The sequence below is a fragment of the Taeniopygia guttata genome, chromosome Z, assembly GCF_048771995.1.
Source record: "Taeniopygia guttata chromosome Z, bTaeGut7.mat, whole genome shotgun sequence".
NCBI lineage: Eukaryota > Metazoa > Chordata > Aves > Passeriformes > Estrildidae > Taeniopygia > Taeniopygia guttata.
The window spans coordinates 51,171,035-51,193,257 of record NC_133063.1 but is presented as its reverse complement, the minus strand read 5'-3'; the positions used below and the strand labels follow the sequence as shown (position 1 = coordinate 51,193,257).

Genomic DNA, 22,223 nt, shown 5'->3' with positions numbered 1-22,223 from the left:
GCTATTCTAAGAGGACAACCTGCTGCCCACACCCTCACAATACATTATTCAAAGTTGCACTGTTGGCCAAAAAAGCTCAGTCTTCCAATATGACTCTTACATGCAAAAGGTGGGAGAGGAAACGCTACTGCTGATTAGTATTGTAAAGTGTTTATCACTACCTTTCACACTGAGTAAAGTTCAGGTAGCTGTGTATGTATTGTACATAAGCATCAAATACTAAAATATGAATCCATTGTGATCTTACTATAAGGCTTGGTCTAGATTATGCTTTATTTGACACAGGCTGGGAGACTTTACCTATTGTAGATTTTATGCTTTTATTCTTTTTTTAAAAGCAACTTGATGCTCAAGGTGTGACAAAGAACTTTGAGTAAAACTGAATGCAGTGATATAAGCATAAAAGTCGCAGTACAAATGGGCAAAATATTTTGGTGATACTAATTTTTGGCTGCAAATATAAAAGTCATGAATGGCTTCTACAGTCTAGTTCCTGTCTGACTCTAACAGCTCATTCATTTTCATTTTCTAAAATGTTCTGGTATCTGAGTGATTAAGAGATTACTTAGTAATTAATGAAATGATATCACTTTCTAGTATAGACCTGTAGAGCTTTTTGAAGTCTCATTGTATTGTTCTTGATCAGGACAATAGCTTGAGTTAAAGCTAAAAATAGCTTGTAATCATTTGGTATCAAGACACTAACAATCTCTGCAGACATCCCAAATAATTCTTCCCCCTTCAGCTAGCTATGGCTTAATCCATTCTTTCTTTTCCCACTGTGATATTCAACACATAATTTTCTCCTCATACTACAATGAAAGTTTCCAAAAGGTTAAAGTAATGCTTTTTGCATCACAAAATAAAACTTGCCAGTTTTTCTTTTCCTGATGTTAGATTGCTATCCAATCCCACTGTGAAAATAAAGATTTTCCCCAAAATCTCAGATCATGAACTATGCTAGTTTGTATATTCTGATTTTTGTGTGTGTTTGCTACTTGTGATGTACAAGATTTTTAGAGCCAAAGATCTAACATCAGGCAAAATAATTTCTATAATTATGCTTCAAATCTTGTACAATTCTATTGTAGTGTAGTGTAATGTTACTATTGTAGTATAGCAGGATGCTCAAAGTTGGGTAAAACCGCTCAGGCTTTGTCTTGTTAGCAAAAGTTATCAGAGGTGGATGGAGGAAGAGTGTCACGCTGCTTTTGGTGTTGAAGAATGCTGAGACCAGCCTGACTCAACTATTCAAAGTTAAACATCCTGAGGATGTGAGAAACAATATTTCCTGCCAGAAATTGGCCCTGATGAGGATGTGGCTAAGTTCCTGAGAAATGAACCCACAAATGACAATGCAGATGACTGAAGAGATAGCTCAGATAGCTGCTGAGCTACAGGCTGATGAGCTGACACAGATGAGCTAGAAACATCTGGCTGACAATCACTTTGTATATGTGGCATATATATTACAAGAGCTCAGTCCCACTTTTTAATGCACCCATGTCTGACACATCCCTTCCCTTTCCAGAGTGAGGATATGAAGATTTCTCTCTTGAGTGGGAACACACCTCAAGGGAGAAATCTTCAGTACTCCCTATGAAATTTTTTATGCCATTAGCATAGAGAAATTTTTAAAAATATACAATTTTTGCATATATGAGAATTTCTGGTCTTCAACTGTTAAATTAATGACTATAACATAAGTAATATTGAAGGCTCTCTGAATTGGATTTAGGACCATTACTAGAATAAAATTGTCCAAACTTTCTTGCTGTCTAATGTATTTGTCTATTTGCAAACACATTCAGGGGCTATGTGTAGGGAAGAGAAACCATTTTAGATTTAATAATTCCCTAGTCTGGAGCACTAGGGAAAGGCAGTGAAGGCATGGGAGTTGCCCATAACCTTCCTTGTCAATTGATGATCTCTTCATTTGAAAATACCCACCCAATAGTCTCTCCTTCTCCAGGTTTATGCGTTTCTTTCAATGCAGGGTTGGAATGTGAATAAAAAAAAAAAAATCCAGTTATAGTCAACAAAAAAAGAACTATGATCTTCAGTGTATAGAAAATACTCAATGTATGGAATGGAAGGCAAGTTAGTGGCTTAAATGCAATGTGAATGAGCAGTGAGAGTGGCTGGCAGGGCAAGCCAGACGGCAGAATACATGGTCAAGGTAGTTAAAGGACTCCTACTTTTCTTCATATTCCTGTAACAGGGTCTGTATGTGTGAAGAGGACCTGAGGAGAACAAATAGATTTTCTTTAGAAGGCTATTGGAAACACAGACTTGGGACGTCCATTTTATGAGGGCGGCCTCGCTGCTGACGAGCAGCACCGCCCGCCCCGCGCCCCGCTGGGCGGCCCAGCGGGCCCGCTCCCCCCGGGGCACCCGTGGGCCGGCCCGGCCTCCCCCAGAGCCGCAATGGTTGGTCCTAGGCCAGGGCGGGAGGGAGGTCGGCACGCCGGCCGCTTCCGGGTTGGGCGCGGGCGGGCGCTCTGTGGTTGCTCCTCCCGTCGGCGTTCTGGCGTGGCGCGGGCGGGCGCTATGCGCAGGCTCGGCCCTTGCCTCAAGATGGCGGCGGTGGCGGATAAACAGAAGCACGAGCACGGCCGGGTGAAGATTGGGCATTATATCCTGGGCGACACGCTGGGCGTCGGCACCTTCGGGAAAGTCAAGGGTGAGTGGGGCCGCGGGGCGATCGGCGGCCCGTCAGCGCGGCCCCGGCTCCGGGAGCACCGCGCGGAGCGGGGCTTGTACGGGCTGAGTTGCCGGGGTGGGACTTGCGGTCCCGCTGCGGGATGCAGCGGCTGGAGAGAAACAGCTTTCTCATCTTCGCTTGCGGAAATAACCGCTGGGCGCTGAATGCTGCCTCTGTGTCGAACAACACCGAGCGTGTAACGAAAGTAGGAAGTCTTAAATCCTCGAGCTTCGTATATAGCATTTTGATGCTCAAGTATGAACTCTCGCTGCCCTTGTAAGGAAGGCAAGATTACTCTCTCAACAGAGAAATAAGCGTAAAAAGATGGGTCTGAGAGTGTTGGATTATTTGGTAACACAGCTGATGTGCAGATGCGGAAAACTTCATGTTCAATCCGCTTGACCAGTGGTTAACAAAGTTGGTTTTTTTTTCAGCTCAGATTTAAAAAAAAATTTTCCTGTGTAGGGCTATGGATGCCATACTGCTTATTTGGAGGCTAGTAGAAATAAGGTAGGATTTAAACTTCCCCATAGTGCCATTCACCGCAGGACTAAGCATTAGTTTTCCTGTCGTACTGCTTGTGAGAACTTAAAATATTGGGGCAAGCAAATAAAAAACATCCTTTCTCAAACGAGTAGAGCTCAGGCTTATCTCTTCATAAGGGTTGTGGTTCTTAATAGGTACATAAAAACCCCAGCTGTCCCCCCCTTCTTCCCCCCCCCCCCCCCCGTGTAGATAATCCATTGTATCTGCTCTGCACAACCTCTTTTAGCTATTGATGAGTTATGAAAAAAATCAATAAGGTATAGTAAATAGGATGATAATTTGCTCTAGGAAAGCAGTAAAAATATCTGGAAAGCGCAGCCCTTCAAGTCTCTTTTTCAAGGGAAGCTTATAAAAGGACAGCTCCAGCCATTTTGGAATAGTGACCCTTCCCCTCCCCCTCCCCGGTCTGGCAATTCCCATTCTTTTCTGTGGGAACTTAGTACTTCCTTGAGTAGAGAGAAAAGAGGTGATGCAGCAGACAAGCATTAAGTTCTCTTTCCTCATGGAAGGACTGCCTGCTTGAGGGGAGGGGTCAAAGCTGTGTTTGTTTTGTGGTTTTTTTACCCAACATACCACAGAAGACTAAGATTAACATACCATCAATGTTCTAGTATGATCCTAAATTTAGGAGAGTGCTGTTGCGCTACTGCTTTTCTTGTCCCCATATTATGTACTGTGTTACTTTTGTCTTGCTTCAGCTGTGCTTAATAAGGAACATTTTATCTATGATGCACTGGTTTTCCTCTTCAGCACACGTTTTCTTCATTTAATAGCAGATCTACAATTGTTTTTCCTGTTTTCATAATTTCCTTCTCTGGTGATATGGTTTCATCAATTGATACAAGGTGAAGAACATGTATTCACTTCTTAAAATTCAATTAGCATATACCTTGAGCTCAGGTTATGTAGGGGGTCAGACATATGGCTAAGCTAATGTTTTACTCTAACAGTGGTGGCAACCTGGAAAAATCAAACTGGACAGTCAGTGCTTTATTTGATGATTGTGAAAGGTCTCCTGCCGTTGCTTTCTGATGAACTCACGCTGCTTATAGCTGTCACTGGTGTGATTCTGTCCAGTTTACAATTTTCACCTGTCTCTGCCACTCTGAATTAATTCTGAGTGACTTGGTTTACCTGACTGTGCCTCAGATGGGCAGTCGCAGAAATGGCTGTTCTGAGACATAATCTAGGCAAAGCTAAAATGCCACTGAAGTGAAAAGCTGACATGGAAGAATACTGAATCTAAACCAATTGTATGAGACACATTCATGTCCAGACTTTACTAGAATTCAGTGTAAAACCTTTTAAGCACTGCTGATATTTCCTCCTGAAACTAGATGCAAACTTATTTCCAGAAACTTTTTTTTCAAAGTTATCTTTCATAAAAGGAAGAGTACTCAGGCTTCCAGTGGTCCATACTCAGAATATGAGGGCTATTACTTACGGCTCTAAATATACAATAATTGTTCCAGCTCTCTGTATCTAGAGTATCAACACTGTGCTGTATAGGTTGCAAACCAAGTGGTCTGGGTCAAGGCAACAATAAGAGACACTTGTGAACAAATGAACACTGTAGGTCCCTATGGTATCTAATGTGCAGCAAGGTGGCTTTGCATAGCATGCACTATTCTTGTTAGTGAAAAAATTTGTTTAGCTCATACTCTTAAAGACTGCTTCCCTCTGAGCTTTGGATTGGCTTTTTGGCCTGCTGCAAATTTTTTCATTAAATGCAACATTGCCTTCAGATTATTTTTTTTTCCTCTAAAAACTTAATGACTGATACCTGCATTTCATAAGTATGTTGTATTTGGTCTTCATGGCCTCAAAATCAGTTTTTTCTAATCGAAAAACTTTTGAACAAGATAGAGACTTGTCCTCCTGCACTTCTACAGTTAATAATAAGTTGCTGTTGCTTTGAGACTCTGTCGCTGTCATGAAAATGTTGATGCTATGCAAAGCCATATTATCAGAAAAAAAAAAAAGAAATATAGGAATATACTGGGTCTCTTAAATGAATTTTTTTTTTTTTTTTTTTTTGCAGAGATTATTTTGAAGGACTGATAGCTAGTTGAGCATTAGGGTGTGTTCCCTTTTATAGGTAAAACTTCCATCAGGTGGTGATGCAAAGTAGATTTCAGGAAGGTAACAGTGGCTGCTTACGTTTCTACATGATGTTATCATCTGGGGTGATGCTTTCACTTCTGTCCTAATGTTGAATTCAAAAGTGTCAGCAGTCTGTTACCAGCTGGTATCTGCTGTTTTACCGGTAACAGATACCTTGAACTCTATCCAGGAAAGGCTACTTGTATCTTAAAAGGCTAATTTGTTATAATTTCAAATTGAGTAAAAGTAATCCCAACATTTCTGAAGAAAATAGAGATTGAATTTGAAATGTCTTAAGCAAGAGAATAGACTTTTTGTGATCTTTCTGCACCAGCATTGAACCACACTATGTTTTCATTAAAATAATTTATCCAGAGCTGATGGAGTTGAAGAAGCAGTAAATCGTATTTTCTTTCAGTGAATAAAACTAAGGCATGAGGCCCACAGCCTTGAAGGCTATGACAGCTAGAATTGGTTTCAATCAACTGCAAATGTTAGTTTAATTACTTTGAAAGAAAAAATTGTTTTGAAAAGCTCTTTTCTTATGTGGCTTGCATATTGAACTTAGATTGTAGCTGATGAATTTCTAATGTTTTTCTGAGTGCTAATGGAATTCCAATCTAAGGTAGACTGACAAATCAGAAATGAAACAAAATGGCTTAAAAATGAGATTTTATAACCCAGTGCATATTAGAACTGTGTATTTATATTCTAAACTGTAGACTTGGTCAAATATGTATGTTTTTTACTGTAATAAACACCTTCTAAAATGTACTTTGTACAACAAGAGAAGAGAGAGTCGTGTGTTTGACCAAAAGATTTTTGCTTGGTTTCTAAGAAGTTGTTTCTTACTAACCAGAACAAATGTTGTATTTTAACTTACTGATTAAAGTTGTGGGGGGCTTTTTGGTTTTTTTCTGTTTGTTTGTTTAGGTTTTTAACATTTTTTTCAAATACTCCTGGTGTATTTCAGTTCCCGTTATGGATGGGTAAAGACTTTACAATTAGAATAATTGCTTTTCTAATTTTTTTCATATTTTATGATGATTCTTAACTCCTGAGGGTTTGAACATAGGTGATATAATTTATTTGGTTCCTTTAAACTTCAATCACATTTGAATAAAAGAGAGGGAATGTGATTGCTTTGATTGTAGGTCTGGTTCAAAGCAAGTAGTTCTCATACATTTCTAGACACTCACCTGCCACTGCTTTGTGGTGTCTCTAGAGTTTGCTGTGGATTAAGCTTTGTCCTGCATTCCTCAGTAGTGCAAATAAGCCTGCCCAGGACTTTGTTTATTGTGGCCACTGTTAGATAATGGCCCCACTGAATGAGGGGATGTCTTTTCATCCTAGTCAGAGCTCTTCTGTTTTTTCAGGTACTAGGCATTTCTCAGTGCAGCATTGTGATGGTTCTGGGTCTTGGGTAATCCATTGTTTAGTTCCCTACAGACTGCTTAATTTTATAGGTGGCCATCATCTTGTAAGAATAAGCACACAGATGCTTATTATTATCTTCTGCCTCTCTGCTACAAACTTCTTACTTGCATTGGTTTTTAGCTTGATATAGAGGCAGAAGGCAGCAGGAAGGTCTTTTGTGCTGGAATGAGATTTACAGATTAATGGGTGTTTGTTTGTTCTACCCAGATTATATTTTGAACACAGAAAGATTTTTGTGGATCACTGCTGCTTAATCATAGCTTCCCGTGGATATATTTAAATAAAACTTGAAGCCCAGGACTTATTTAAATTCTCAAGCAAGGGTAGGCACCCAAATGAGTGAGTATTGTGATCATCACAGTTCTGTTACAAATGTCTATTCACGTGGACAAAGGTGAGCCATGTGTGTGTCTGGAGAATCTGGCTTATCTTTGGAAGGTAGAAGTCAGGGTGGTACGGCAAATTAATGGTATTATAATCACTGCATGTGGCAGCCATGCAGGTAGGGAAGCCTTCTAGTAAAAAAGATACTTTGCTTCTCGCTGTTCCATCTGTGATCGTGTTTTGGGTTTCAGAAAAATATGCTGATGGACTTTGCCGTGACTACTCCCAATAGCACTTGCAAAGTTAGGGACTCTAAGAGAGGTAACTTACTGTGAAATAGTTTATACTTTTTAGTTCCTCTGTTTAAAGAACAATGAAACCATCCTTAGTTTCTTTTCCACTTCTAGGAATGCATCAGGTTGCATGTTTGCATTGTTTTTTCTTGTTTCTGTTCTATTTTTTATGCATTTCTCATCACATTTGCCACTTATTTAAATAGAATAAAGCTCTGGTGTTAACTGCACAGGATGTGGAGCTGTCAGACTGCTCCAAAGATGGATACATTTTTATAAGTAAACTGATCAGGTATTTACGCTGGTAATTCAGAGCAATTGCTGAAGCAGGCTTCTTGCAGATGAAGGAGAAGAGGTACAGGAAAACATGTTTGAGTGGGTTGCCAAATAGGCCAAAAGCTTGGAGTGACTTACACAGGGAGAGAAAATGCTCTCTCAAATTAGCAAGGGTGGGAGGGTTTAGGGATATGCTTTTTTGTTTGTTTTTTTTCTTTTTTTTTAAACCAGTATTGCAAAAAATGTTATGCTGCAAGACTTCTGCTGGTTAGGTTTAAAGAAGTACTTCCATGTATACATCTTCTAATGATAGAATAGTGGGAGAAATTGGAGTAGGGCTGAAGAAATTCCATACCATCTGTTTTTCAACCTCCCCAAGGATAATGGGGATATGTGGAATGCTAGTGTTATGGCTATATTCTAAAAGAAGAAGTCATGTCATAACTGAGCAATTGAAAACCTTGACTGAATACTTCCTTGTTTCTTGCAGTTGGAAAACATGAGTTAACTGGGCATAAAGTTGCCGTGAAGATCCTGAATCGACAGAAGATTCGCAGCCTTGATGTTGTAGGCAAAATCCGCAGGGAGATTCAGAACCTCAAACTCTTCAGGCATCCTCATATAATTAAGCTGTAAGTTTTGCTTACTGTAATCAAACTTACTTAGGCAGTAATCTCTTTTTGCTCTCACTGATCTGAAATACACTTAAAGGGCAATGTAGTTTGTTAAACTACAAACAGTATCTTGTCAGAAAAGTAACCAGCTTCGAAGTATGCAGCTGTGCCCTCTGTAATGTGTTTTCACAAAGCTGATCTTTACTGCAGGCTGGAGAGTTTCCATTAGATATTTGCTTAGGCATTCTTTGGACAGGTGTATGAAAGGTAATGTCATGACAGATATTTCTAATAACAGTCATCTCTCAGCTTAGTGGGTACTTAATTTTACTTTTTCTGTTTATGTTGATCTTTTTTTTTTCCCCTTGGAAAATAAGTTACTAAGAACAAGAGTGTAAAGGTCATTTTTATATAGGTTTATTGTATCTTCTCAAAGTGTTTTTAGTGATGCACTGGTCAGTGATATATGTTTTTTCAGTGTAGGTGGTGCTCTGCAAGATTTTCTGAATTAAGGATGTAAAGTTTGATAAATGTAATTGCTATTTCAGAAATCTTCAGTGTAGTGGCTACCCTTTGTCTAAATGTGGTATTTAAAATGTGCCTGATTACATCTCTTAGTTGACCAATAGTTCATCAGTGGATTTCAGAGTAAAACTATGTTCCAGAGTAGACCCCTCATGTCTCATCTGTGGTAATAAATTATAAGTAACATAGATTTTCTTTGACTCTAATTTCCTGTTAAAATAATCTGCACTTCCAGAGTGTGGGTGAATTCCACTGTCTTAGTAATGATGTGCGCGTTTGTTTTATTGGTAGAATTTTGTCTAAAGATCCCACTGCCACTGGCAGATTGCCGTGTCTCTGTACTCCCTTTAATTCAGCAACAGCTGTTACACTGAAGCTAAATTATATTGTGTAAGGTCAACTCACCCACTTCTTCAGAGGGCTAGTTTTCAGAAGACTGTTGAGCTGATTTGTCAGCAAAATTGCTAGTGCTTTCAGTTAATCTATGAATGGGTCCAAAGGGCATACCTATAGCAGGAACAGAATAGGAAGTGTCAGTGCACCAAGTGACATACCAGGGTGAAAGAGGAATGTGTGCTTGTGGTGTTGCTAAACAGTTCAGCAGATTTGAGATGATAGTTTCTTTATCAGGGAATCACAGGTAAATTTTTTTCTTTTGCATGTGGAATGCTGTAAAGAGAACAAATTAAACAATTTTTAGGTAAGGATATTAGAAAAAATCAAAATCTCTTAAATTTTGATTTTGTCATTAAACTTATTATTTCAAAGCTTCAAACCTATGTTTTTAAAATTTAATTGAAGTAGAATGATAAAAATATAACAATCAGAGATCCATACTCTTAAATATTACTGTTCATTATTATTAAGAGAAAATTTTTTCCTAGTCTTGAAGTGCACTTTTTCATTTATGGCAAGTGAATTTTTTTGCATGTTAACGTTGAAATGTATTTATTTTTGCAACACTAGCAAAGTCCTTTTGTGGTCCTTTTCCACTGCATCAAGCTGTTGATGAGGCAGCACTGTCTTATACAGTCTTATAGTCTTAAACAGTCTTAAGGAAATCACTTGTTCCTCTGAAAGAGCAAGGGCTGATATTCCTGATAGGGATTACAAATTTTCTGCTGCTCTTTGAAATGGTGGCATCACACAGTGAGAGTAAAAAGCTCCTGAAAAATATTAGCATTCCAGTAGCTGTAGACTGATTGATAGCTATTTTAAAGTATATTTTTTATCTGATTATTTGTATGACTTTAGTTTTAACTAAATGTTACTAGTGTTTTACTGGATGTATAGACTAATAGATACTTTCTCTTATTAGGTACCAAGTCATCAGTACACCCACTGACATTTTCATGGTGATGGAATATGTTTCAGGAGGAGAACTGTTTGATTATATCTGTAAAAATGGAAGGGTAAGAAGTAGTCCAGCTCTGCAAATCAGTGGCTTGCATTGTGTTACTGCATTTGCAACGTTCCTGTGTCACTCTACACTGAGGGGCCAGACTTTTGGGAATCTTTTTGGATATCTTTGTCAGAATGATACAATAAAAAATTTTCTCAAAAGAATATTATGATTTGTGTATAGCACAGCATTTATGATATAAATGCATAGCATTTATGATTAGAGTAGCATAGGATTTCTATGAGCAGAATGAATATTAGTATAGTTTATAAGTAGTGTAGTAAAGAATTTTTACACAACCTAACTTGGGATGTCTATTCTCCTAGACCTGCTGTAGATCTGGTCAAATCTTAATACATATTTTGCTCTGTCCATATAACAGTCACAGTCTAGCCTTGAAAGTCATAGGGGTGAACACAAGTCACTCAGTATTCAAAGGAGGCAGAGGATGTGTGTGGCCATTGAGAAGTCCTGAGTTTCATTCCAATTTAGGACTCATAACTGATGTTAAAGACATTGCTCTGGCTGCTGTTGCAGTTCCATATGCCATGGCAGAGTCATCCATGGCTCTGTGCCTGAGAACTAAATGCTGCTGGGACAGCAGATAATCAGCCTGGCACCCAGGAATCTTGAGGATGGTAGAGAGGGGAAGAGGAAAACTGGTTTGTTTGTTTCACAGGACCTCCAGGGCCTGACAAAGAGGCAGAGGGCAAGAACACATGACTTGCATGGTCACAGAATGGCTGCTTGCCTCACTGAGTGGCATTAATTAAGCTAACCACATTATCATGGGCTGGGAGCAAGGGGTACTGGTTACATCTTGTTAAATGTGGGTGTGTTTTCTTTTATTCAGTTTTGATTTTGCTGCTATCAAGTAAAATATATTTTATGACTGTGGTTTTTTTTTAAGTACAAATGGTTGTATGTTAACACATTCCAAATCTTTGTGTGACTTTGTCATAGCATTATTCCTTTCTGCTAATCTACAATTTACAGTGGCTGAAAATAAACCAGATAAATGTGTGCCCAGTTGGAGTAGCTGAAAACTGTTTATCTAGTATATCCCAGTATTAGAAAGCTACAATTGTCCCCTTATTATTGTCTTCTACTATTAGAACAGCTTATGTGCAAGATCTGAAGTCCCTTTTTACAGACTAGGTATATAGGATACTTCAGTTTTTGGCACAAACTGATGTGAATTATGGGTCTTTATAGGAAATGCCCACCTATGTCTGCTGTTTGGGACTAGCTGCTGATAGCATAAAAAGCATCTGAAAATTATAATTTCTGTGCTGCATTTCAGCAGCTTTTGCCAGCTTAAATCTTGTGCTGTGCTTAAACATCAAACTGATAATTCCAGTTATACAAAGCTAAGTGTTTGAGTGCTAATGGTTCTTATTAGTGAGTAGGTATCATGTGCCAAACCCAGTTTCAAAAGTGTCATTAAGAACTTCCAGTTACTTTCTGAGTAAGTGGGTATGTTTTGTTTGAGTCACTTTAGAGCTGTGGTACAAACAAAATGATGTAAGATATGAAGCTGCTTGCTACAAGTTCTGATAATCTGCTATTTAAAGTATCAAATGATAAGTATAATTGATAAGTTTAGGTCATGGGAAAGTTTTCTCTGGCTGGTAAAAATGAAAAACAAGTTAACTGCCATTGTCTCTTAATTATTTAAAATCTTGGTCTGTTTTAGCTTGATGAGAAAGAAAGTAGACGTTTATTTCAGCAAATCCTTTCTGGTGTGGATTACTGTCACAGGCACATGGTAGTACATAGAGATCTGAAGCCTGAAAATGTGCTTCTTGATGCACATATGAATGCCAAGATAGCTGACTTTGGTAAGTATTGCTTTATTTTTCTATCTGATTGCATTTCTGGCGTTAGATCCTGTTAATAACAATAGGAAACGTCAAGCAAAGTATGTATAATTTAATATCTTGGTGGGGATACAATAGAAGAACATGAAGAAAATAGATGTAAAGCAAAATGATATTCTTGATCACTTATTGAACTTGTTTTCCTCTCAAGCTGTCTTGCTTTCTCTTGAGGTATTTTCTGTGACTGGCTGAAATTGGGAACTGATTAGTTTGGTTTTACTTAACCAATTTCTCTATTTTCTCTAAACTTAGTTTCTGATCTTTCTTCTTCAGAACTCATTCCTTTTCCGTTTCACCATATGTAAAATGTAGATGCTTAGCTCTCCTGGAAGAACAGTGCAGGGGCAATTAATCATCTTTAAGAAGCTACAGTGCTATAGAAAAATACACTAGTCTTCCTGATTTGTTTATGCCAGCTGTTCATGTCACAGCTGCAGAGAAGCCTTGAAGCTAGGTGTTGGAACCATCTGAGTCAGGAAACCTCACCACATAAGCACAGTAAGGTATCCATGCTGCTTTGTCATGACAGATCTTTTGTAGACATATTGGATAATACCTGCTTATGTAGGTCTCCAGTGAAAGGTGTTAGGTAATGCTGAGAATTTGAAGTATGTTTTAGAAGTATGGTGTTCAATTGTGTGCACCCTGGGAATCATATTGTGAAGAAAATTATTTGGGTGAAACAGCTCACGTGGTAAAGAAATTAAGTACAGTGACTTACAAAAATATCTTCCTGTAACAGCGTCAGTAAAACTGTAGGACTCATTTATTCATGAGCTTAATAATAGCTTTTGTATATTAGAATATGAAAGCTAGCCAAGCTGTACTCTTTCCTCTCTACATACCCTGCTGACCCATAAAAGGGCATAATTCCTTCTTGGAGACTGAGTTCTTTGGCTTATGGTAGTCTTGATCATGCAGCCTCACTGAGGAAACTAGAAGAAAATTTCTACATTTGTTAGACTATACTGAGTGCTGGTGAATACAGGTGGCCTGATTTTAAAGCACACGTCAGGTATCTGAAAAGCAAACTACTAAACTACAGTGATGCAGGAAACAGATGCATAGTGTAGGGCTGTAAATTGTAGTAAAATCATGTTTACTCCTCAGTTCCCTTCTTCTGTGTAACCTCTAACAGATTTTTGGGGAATTTATGTGGTAGCATTTCCCACTTTGGCATTTTAGAAGTAAATGAGAATTTTAGTACTTTCTTGTTAATGATCAAAATCCTATCTTTCTATACTGCTTCATCTCCCTTAGAACAACTTTTTTCTCTTGTCATACCTGTGTCATCCAAATTTTACTGTTCTAGTCTAGGAATGAATATATTCTCTAGTATCTCAAGGCTGTGGGCAGTAATATATTGATGTTACTCAGATTTCTGGTAAAATATATGGAGGATTATGTGGCATGCTCATAAAAAATTCCCTAATTCCAAATAATACTATTTCTTAACTGGAATAAATTTGTTATTTTTCTAATTTGAATCACTAGTGGTTTGTTCTAGGTGGTATATGCAGTGTGAAATAATTTTGCTCCCTTAATTTTTAGTAGTTACTCTTATACACTTTCAGGTCTATCAAATATGATGTCAGATGGAGAATTTTTAAGAACAAGCTGTGGTTCCCCTAACTATGCTGCACCAGAAGTAATTTCTGGAAGGTAGTTTCTTTTATATTGGATACATGTATGCATGTACTTCAGTCATGTTGCTGCTTGATTTTAAAGGGTACAAAAGTAATTCAGCTGACAAGCTTGATGCTGAGAAACTGAGGGCTGTTAGTGGTATGGATAATTTTTAAAATGTTTAAAGCTCCTGTGAGCTAGCTTTGAATAGTTCCTATAAGGTAGAGGTGATGTCTAATGCCCTTAATGCATTGTGTACACTCTGCCTGAATTGCTTTAAAAATCTCATGTACAGCTCAGATCTCTGAAGCTGAGGTTCAGAGTTACAGGCAGAGCCTGCTGTGAAGTTGAGTAGTAGTGAAATACCTGCTGCAGAGTATATACTCATTTTGGAGGTAACTTCCCTTTTTGTAAGCCCTGATTGCCAAATCTGCTTTCAGCTACCTACCCTAATATTGCCTCCTGTTGATTGGAGGCCAAATGTCTGGTTTACTCTGGCAGGGGCATAGAATATGCAACATGTTCTGCTATATGGACTTAAACTTTTCAGCCACAATTTGGGGGATAACTGACTTCACACAGATTCCTCTAAAACACAAATAACAGTATATAATGTGGGCTTTTGTAATAGTAGATGCATGTTTCTTTCAGTTTGACATTGTGTGAGATTGCACTGTGGATTATTGTTACACATTAGAGAGGAAACTGTATTTGTGCCCTGTTATATATTAGAAAGGGAAGAGTACTGAAGTCCAAGGGAGGCACAGAATAGAACTGAAATGGTATAGTTCTTGCAAAATCAGTTGCCCCGAGTTCACATGCTTTTGATTACTGTGAGACAATGGAAAAATGATAGAAAACATATTCAAATGTATTAAACACAAATCACTAATAATTATTATTTTTCACAGGTTATATGCAGGTCCAGAAGTAGATATTTGGAGCAGTGGGGTTATTCTCTATGCTTTGTTATGTGGAACGCTTCCATTTGATGATGATCATGTGCCAACCCTTTTTAAGAAGATATGTGATGGTATCTTTTATACCCCTCAGTACCTGAATCCATCTGTAATTAGTCTCTTGAAGCACATGCTGCAAGTGGATCCAATGAAAAGAGCAACAATCAGAGACATTAGGTAAAACACTTGCTGATGTCTGATCACAAGATCCTGGAATTACAATAACGCAAATATGCAGAACAAAGAAGTTAGTCATACAGCTTGTCTATGTTTTCTAGACTGAGATGAAAAATTCAGCTTCTGATGTCTTGGTTTTATCTCCTGTAGTGCTGATCTGCAGTAGACAATGAAGTATCTATTGGAGATCATAGTAAAGCAAATTATTTATATTATATATGGAAATTCTGAGACTCTTGAGGTTTAAGATTGCCATAGCAAATCTGTTTACTTGCATAACAGTTTGCAAAGATTACACTATATAGACTTCTCTGGGGGAAGAAAATTCTCTTTGCTGCTAGGAACCAGTGTACTCTACTGTAAATGTCTCTCTAATCTGATAACTACTGCTTTTATTCATCTTTCTTCAGGCTCTGGAAAGTTATTTGTTAAGACTGTGAATAGTCCACATGTAAGGCAACAATTTCTAGCTTCAAAGCACTGGCAAGGATTTGTGTATGAATGGTAATTACTTCACCAAGTACTGATAAATTAAAGTTTGTAGGTAGAGAGAGTCATCATGGGCTCCAGATTCCAAGAGATGATTCTGGAGAAGTTGATTGTATTGACACATGTGCTCTGGATCAAATTAAAAAAAAAATATTGGTGAGACAAATGTACTTCATGCAGCAGCTTAATATTCTTTGCAAGAAGCTCCAAAGAAAGAATGTTGCTATACTACCATAGTGAAAATGCTTTTCCTTTTAGGGTTGGAAGTTAGGAAATTAGCATTGTTTGTTTTCTCAGTGGAACAAAAAATGTGGCATACTTATCCCTTACTACTTTATTACAATGGGAAGTACTTCCTTGCAGAGATGAAATCACTGTGAGAACTAAGCATTGTAAAACTTGAATGGTTGGGAGCTTAGCTTACCTCAGTTGTGTTAAATAAATAGTGTGTGGAAAAGAAGTGGTGTGAAACAGATGTTGAAAAAAGTTGGTTACAGAATATGAATGGAATTTGAATCCAAAACAGCTCTGTCCTATTATCCATATGACATGTCACCTCACAGTTTAAAGGACAAACTGAGTTGAATACCTTAATTCTTCTAGGGGTTGTATGTATGTGCATGCAGGGGGAAAGGCTTGGTTCCATGAATAGTAACAATTATTCCTCTGGGTTCAGTCATCCCAGCTATGGCTGAGCCTTTGTTGTGGTATGGAAATACATTTTTCTGCTTCCAAATTAACTTTTTCTGATTAAGCTATATTTTGCTCAGCACATGTGTGCTGAGGCACAGTGTTCTCGGGATCACACTGAGTAGAGCTTAGTGCAGTGTGCCCATTTGGGCTGGAATAGTGTTGAATTTTTTCACAGTAACTGTATTTTGAATTTGGACTGAAAATAGTTTTGCTGACAGTTGGATGTTGTAGTTACTGCTGAGCAGGGCTTGCACAGAGCCAGTCTTTTCTACTTATTACATTGTCCCAACAGAGCAGGCTGGAGGTGCACAAGGAATTGAGAGGGGACACTGCTGGAGCAGCGGACCCCAACTGACCACAGGCATATTCCATACCATATGGAGTCATACTCTGCAGTAAAAATAAGAGGAAGGCTGATGGGGCTGGTCTGCTGGTTGTCAAACATTTTGTGATGAGCAATTGTTTTTATCTGCATTATTTGTCTTTCTTGGGTTTACTTGTCACCTCTCTTGTGTTTTTGGATTTCTTCTTTTTGCTTAGAATTTAAAAAAAAAAAAATTCTAATTATTAAATTAGCAACCCTAATTTGTCTCAACCCTCAAGTTTTTTTGCACTTCTACTCTTCTGATTCTGCCCCTTATATCCCTGGAGAGGACCAAGCAGGTGACCATGTGGTACTTAGTTGCTGGCTGGGGTTAAACCATAGCAGTCCTGTTTGATACCCAGTGTGGGGCTTGAAGGTGTTGAGATAAAAACAGATTTGAACAGAGCATATTAGGTAAAATGATTATAAATTCTGTCTGTTATAATGGTTGTTTGTCAGAATATTGATTTTTCTGTTCTCAGTATTGATTTATCTGATCTCTTCTGTGTTCTATTTTTTGCTGTACATGTTGAAGATTTGGGGGTTTTTTTGCTATTTACTGTGCTAGGTACTGCTTAGTGACTTTCTTTGGTTGGGTGGTGTTTTGTTTTTTGGGGGATTTTTTTGTTGTTGTTGCTGTTTTTGGTGGATTTTTTGTGGGTTTTTTGTTTAAGTTTTGTTTTAAATTTTTTTTTAATTTTGAGTTTTTTTTGAATTAGAACATTGGCCTTGAGCTTAATCTGGTATTTGGGCTCTGTACTGAAATTGTGACTGTGTTTTGTCTCAGGGAGGCAATTAACAATGATATATCTTTGTTTTATATATGGGTTTTTTTTTGGTCTGTGGCACAAATGCAGAATGGCACCTTCACTACATTCTTCTGTGGTGATTTCTCCATCACTGCCATAACTTCAGTATCTTGAATATCCTTGGGCAGTCAAAATATTTCTACTGGTATTTCTTAGGAGCATAGTTTAGGCTTTTTGGAAGATTAACAAGCTATTTTGGAACATCTCCCAGGCCTCACAGCAGTATGGTTTTGGGTGGGTGGTAAGGCATGTGGGAGAAAATGTGCAGGTAGGACATGACAGAAATTGCATTTCATCATGAAGTGATAGAATGTTTGAAAGAAAGATGCTGTTGCAAGGAGGCCTGGCTTATAACACTGTGCTGGGACCTGGCCTGTTCCCATTGAACACTACTCAATACTAATCAGCACCCTGAAAGAGAAGAGTGGATTACTGAGTCTAAAAACATATCAACAGACACTTTGACTAAGACAGAAACCCAGCTTTCAACTATATCACTTGCTCCTATAACTAAAAATAGACAACCAAAGAAAAAGTAATCTTGTTTGGTCAGGAATGAAGAAGCTTCTAGGAAGGAACAAGAGAGGGAATCAGAAGGATCAACCCTTTCTGCAGCAAAACAGTCACAAGAATAGGAGAAGGAAGGTACTGAAATTATACATGAGAAAGTAACCAACTGGTGTCTATTCCTAAGCAATTTATGAGATAGCAAAAATATTTTTTTCAGTCTCCTGCAAAATATCTAGTAAAATCTTGTCCATGCAGTGGTTACTTTATGTACTGTTTTATTGTCTGTGCTACAAGGGGTCTTGGACTGGCAACCGTTATTCTTTCTTCCAGCGCTGACTAAAATTCATTTTATATTTTAAAGGAATTTCCTGTTAAAAATGTTTTCTTTACTTACATATACTCAGAATTTTTTTATTTTTAAATCTAGGGAACATGAATGGTTTAAACAGGATCTTCCAAAATACTTGTTTCCTGAAGATCCATCTTACAGTTCTACTATGATTGATGATGAAGCCTTAAAAGAAGTGTGTGAGAAGTTCGAATGCACTGAAGAGGAAGTACTAAGTTGTCTGTACAGCCGAAATCATCAGGACCCTCTAGCTGTTGCTTATCACCTTATTATAGATAACAGAAGAATAATGAACGAGGCCAAAGACTTCTACTTGGCCACAAGTCCACCAGATTCTTTTCTGGATGATCACCACCTGTCTCGCCCTCACCCTGAACGAGTGCCATTTTTAGTAGCGGAAGCACCACGTCCTCGCCACACCCTTGATGAGCTGAATCCACAGAAATCAAAACACCAAGGTGTAAGACGGGCTAAATGGCACTTGGGAATACGGAGTCAGAGTCGACCAAATGATATTATGGCTGAAGTTTGCAGAGCAATTAAACAGCTGGATTATGAATGGAAGGTAACAAAGTAGAGGAACTTTACAGTAAATAACAATGCATTTTGGTTTGAGTGGTGTAGTTACATAGCCCAGACATCTGAAATTGTTTTAATATTCTGGCATTAATCTCATGTGCCTGTCCTGTCTGTGTTTGCTGTGCCAGAAGGGTTTTGAGGGGAGAATGTACATGCTGAGAGGAAAAAAAGTCATACTAAAGTTTTGTCTTGGGGCTCTAGGATTGCTCTTGGCTAAAAAAACACCTACAACCCTCAAATCCAACAGGTAATGAAATCTGAAATCACTTTATATATACTAGTGAGTTGAAAAGGACAAAAACAATATGTAGTGATTTTCAAGCAGTTCTGGTTAACTGACTCAAATCTCTTTCATACTAGGTTGTAAATCCATATTATCTGCGTGTTCGGAGGAAGAATCCAGTAACAAGTGCATATTCCAAAATGAGTCTCCAGTTGTATCAGGTGGACAGCAGAACATACTTACTGGACTTCCGTAGTATTGATGGTATGTGAAGAGTTATTTAAGTTAAATGAGTTGTAGGGGAAATCATTCTACTTGGAATCATGTCTTTGTTTACTTATTTAGAAGTTAAGTTAAAAGTTAATGCTGCCCTTTTTTTTATTTTAAACCAATCTGACCTGTGTTAGTGTTTCCTTATTCCTTCCTGGACTTGTGTTCCTGTGATACCTGCTTAGCTGCTGCATCCCATTTACTTTTTTGCTATATCAGCTCCTGAGGAGCTCCATTTATTGTCTGAATCAGAACTAATACCAGTAGTGTGAAAGGGGACAGGATTGTTGGAGGCGAGATTGGGACCAACTTAAGCTGCCTTTGGAACCTCACACCAAATTTAAACATTAATTTAGATCTGAAGTAAGCATGGGAACAGTGTTTTCTAGTGAAGATCAGCATGACATCTAGGCATTTAAATTTGACTTGGACTGTACCTCACTGTACTGCATCTGACTGAGATGGAGTTAGTTTTCTTCCTTGCAGCCTACATGGTACTGTTTTGGATCTGTGGCTAAAACAGTATTGATAACACACTGCTGCTGAGTGTTGCTCAGCAGCACTGGCATAGTATCCAGCCTTTCTTTTTCCGCACTGTTGTGTTGGCAGGGGAGCAGCAGCTCTGCAGAGCTGAGCCATATTGAACAAAGGGACGTTCAGTGCTGTATTATGTTATGCCTAGCAAAGAAAGGGCTTTTGGGGAAGGTAACCTTTAGACTGGTTGGGCATCAGACTGCTTTAGAGATAGTGAGTGGTTGTCTTTGCCCCCCTTTGCCACTTTCTCACCCACACTTTACTTAAAACTGTTTCTTTCTGCCCATGAGTTTACTCACTTTTGCCCTTCCAATTTTCTTCCCCTTTGCTCTGAGATATCAGCTGCAAGGCAAAGTTAACCTACCAGTTCTAGTTTTAGTGGCTAAAATTTGAGGTAGGAATTTTATGCTTACAGGAACTAAAATCTTGAAAGCATATAGTTTAACCTGTAGAAAAATATATTTTATGGAGTAACATTAACACAGTATACAAAACCTGGTTAGATGAAGTGAGCATAGGAGCTAATGGAGGCTGAACACTTGTTTGTGGGCATAGTAGACTAAATGAAAACTACCTACAGCCACTGGTATAGATGGCATACCTAGGAAAACATTGTGTGGAAAAAAGGAAATTGTTTTGGACTGCTTAGAGCCATGCAGCTGTGGGAGGGCAGCCTGCTACATTCCTGGTTTCCCCTTGTAAGGAAATACAACCCAAGGGCACAGATTTGGGGTATCTCTTCCAGTAGTTAAACTGATTTGACATTCCTTCTCTCTGCCATGGTGAACGGTTCTTTGTTCCTCTTAACAATTTGTAAATTTAAGTATCTTAGTGTAAACAAGAGATACTGCCTTTTCGCCAGTTTCTCCTGAAATAATTTTTCAAGAGCCAGCTTAGAGCCAAGTTAATGTTCAGTATTTAAAATAAGAATAGAGATGCTTCAGCAGAACACTACTATTAAGATGAAACTATTTTTTCTTCATACTGAAGGTAAAGATAAGTTGGTGCAGCCTAAATATACAGTCTATGGTAAAAACTTTTCAAAAGAGAAGAATAAATGAATGCAGATGCTAACAAGTATAATGTTGTAATGAATTATCATAAAATACAAATAATAACAATATATAAATACCCAAAAGAGAACAAAAATAGAATAAAAATAAAGTAGATTATAGAAAAAATATCTACAAACTGCTATTGAACTTAATCTTATGATGCTGACCTGTTTTTGTTTTAAGTAATCTAAATTGAACAAGTGGCTGCTGAAATCAGTTCATAAAAAATACAATTAGTATTAGTCTGAACTAGATGTAAATAGTTCTGGAGTACAGCTCAGAGCACAGAAAGAATTAGCATAGGTACATTTGCTGTTGTGCTACTATGTATACAAGCTTTTATTTTGTATCAAATACTGTTTGCAAAAGCTGTTCATTTATTAATCAAGATTTTAAAAGACAAGATTTTGAAGTGTGAGAAGGGGAAGATATTTGCTCTTCCTAAAGTGGATTTTGATACCAGTACCAAATTTTCCTCTTCTCTTCCCTTGTTCCCAGATGAAATTGCTGAAGTGAAGTCTGGGACTGCAACTCCACAGAGATCAGGTTCTGTGAGCAACTATAAATCTTGTCCAAAAGATTCAGATGCTGATGCCCAAGGAAAATCTGCGGATACATCCCTTACCTCATCAGTGAACTCTTCGCTTGACTCTTCCACAGCTGATGTAACTCCAAGACCAGGGAGTCATACAATTGAGTTTTTTGAGATGTGTGCAAATCTTATTAAGATACTTGCACAGTAATTTTGAAGATGGGCTTATTTCTTTTAGAGCAATAAGCATGCCTAAATCATAGTCATATGCTTCCAATTATAATAAAGTGAAATTAACTAAGGCGCTGAAAAAGCCACAGAATGCAATTTGCATGGGGATAAAATATTTATGGGCAGTTAACATGTATTATTTTGAAGCTGGAGTGAATTCTGATTGCCTGCTGTCCAATAGGATGACACAGGTACAGGAAATAACATGCCTTTTGGGGATAGTGTTTGTAACATTTTACCTTGAGTGCAAAATAGGCTGCCTATAACATTTAAGCTAGATGGACCTTGTTTTTTTTTTTTATCTAGTTATACATATATCTGATGCACTGTAAGTTAACATACATGTACTAGTTCAGTGATACCAGTATGACTTATTGGTCACCCTCTGCAGTTGTGACTCAGAACTATCAGCATCTCCTAACAGATGTTAATGTGTTAAAACTGCTATGTTTCTTTCCCCTTATTTGACAAAAAATAATAAAGAATACTATGATGTGTTACAATGTACTACTTTCAACAAAAAGTTTTATTAAAAGTATGCAAATCTGGCCTGTTGGAAATGTTGTAGCTGCTCTATAATGAATTGAGGGTGAAAAGGTGAAAAGGTGAAAATTCTGAGGACAGTGAGTAGAATTATTGAGTCCATAACAGTGGCAGGAGACTTAACGCTGAGAAGACGTGGTATCCCATATTTTGGGCTAAACCAAAATGTTGCTTTG

The 22,223-nt window shown here is 38.0% G+C and overlaps 1 protein-coding gene across 1 annotated transcript; it reads left to right on the top strand.

Annotated features, from left to right (window-relative positions):
• Nucleotides 1-2,412: 2,412 nt before the first annotated feature.
• Nucleotides 2,413-22,064, top strand: PRKAA1 (protein kinase AMP-activated catalytic subunit alpha 1). The gene is made up of 9 exons (XM_002196018.6): nucleotides 2,413-2,683; nucleotides 8,174-8,315; nucleotides 10,141-10,234; nucleotides 11,921-12,065; nucleotides 13,679-13,766; nucleotides 14,642-14,866; nucleotides 18,159-18,645; nucleotides 19,020-19,146; nucleotides 21,240-22,064. Exons 1-9 carry the CDS (start codon nucleotides 2,428-2,430, stop codon nucleotides 21,482-21,484), a joined length of 1,809 nt encoding a protein of 602 aa, XP_002196054.5. The 5' UTR covers nucleotides 2,413-2,427; the 3' UTR covers nucleotides 21,485-22,064.
• Nucleotides 22,065-22,223: the final 159 nt, after the last annotated feature.

What these genes read in the sequence shown, in the direction of transcription:
- PRKAA1 (XM_002196018.6), top strand. Translation starts at nt 2,428, where the DNA reads ATGGTTGGTCCTAGGCCAGGGCGGGAGGGAGGTCGGCACGCCGGCCGC. An exon ending in GCAACAATCAGAGACATTAG is followed by an intron (nt 14,867 to 18,158) that starts GTAAAACACTTG and finishes TTTTAAATCTAG; the next exon opens with GGAACATGAATGGTTTAAAC. An exon ending in GGACTTCCGTAGTATTGATG is followed by an intron (nt 19,147 to 21,239) that starts GTATGTGAAGAG and finishes CCTTGTTCCCAG; the next exon opens with ATGAAATTGCTGAAGTGAAG.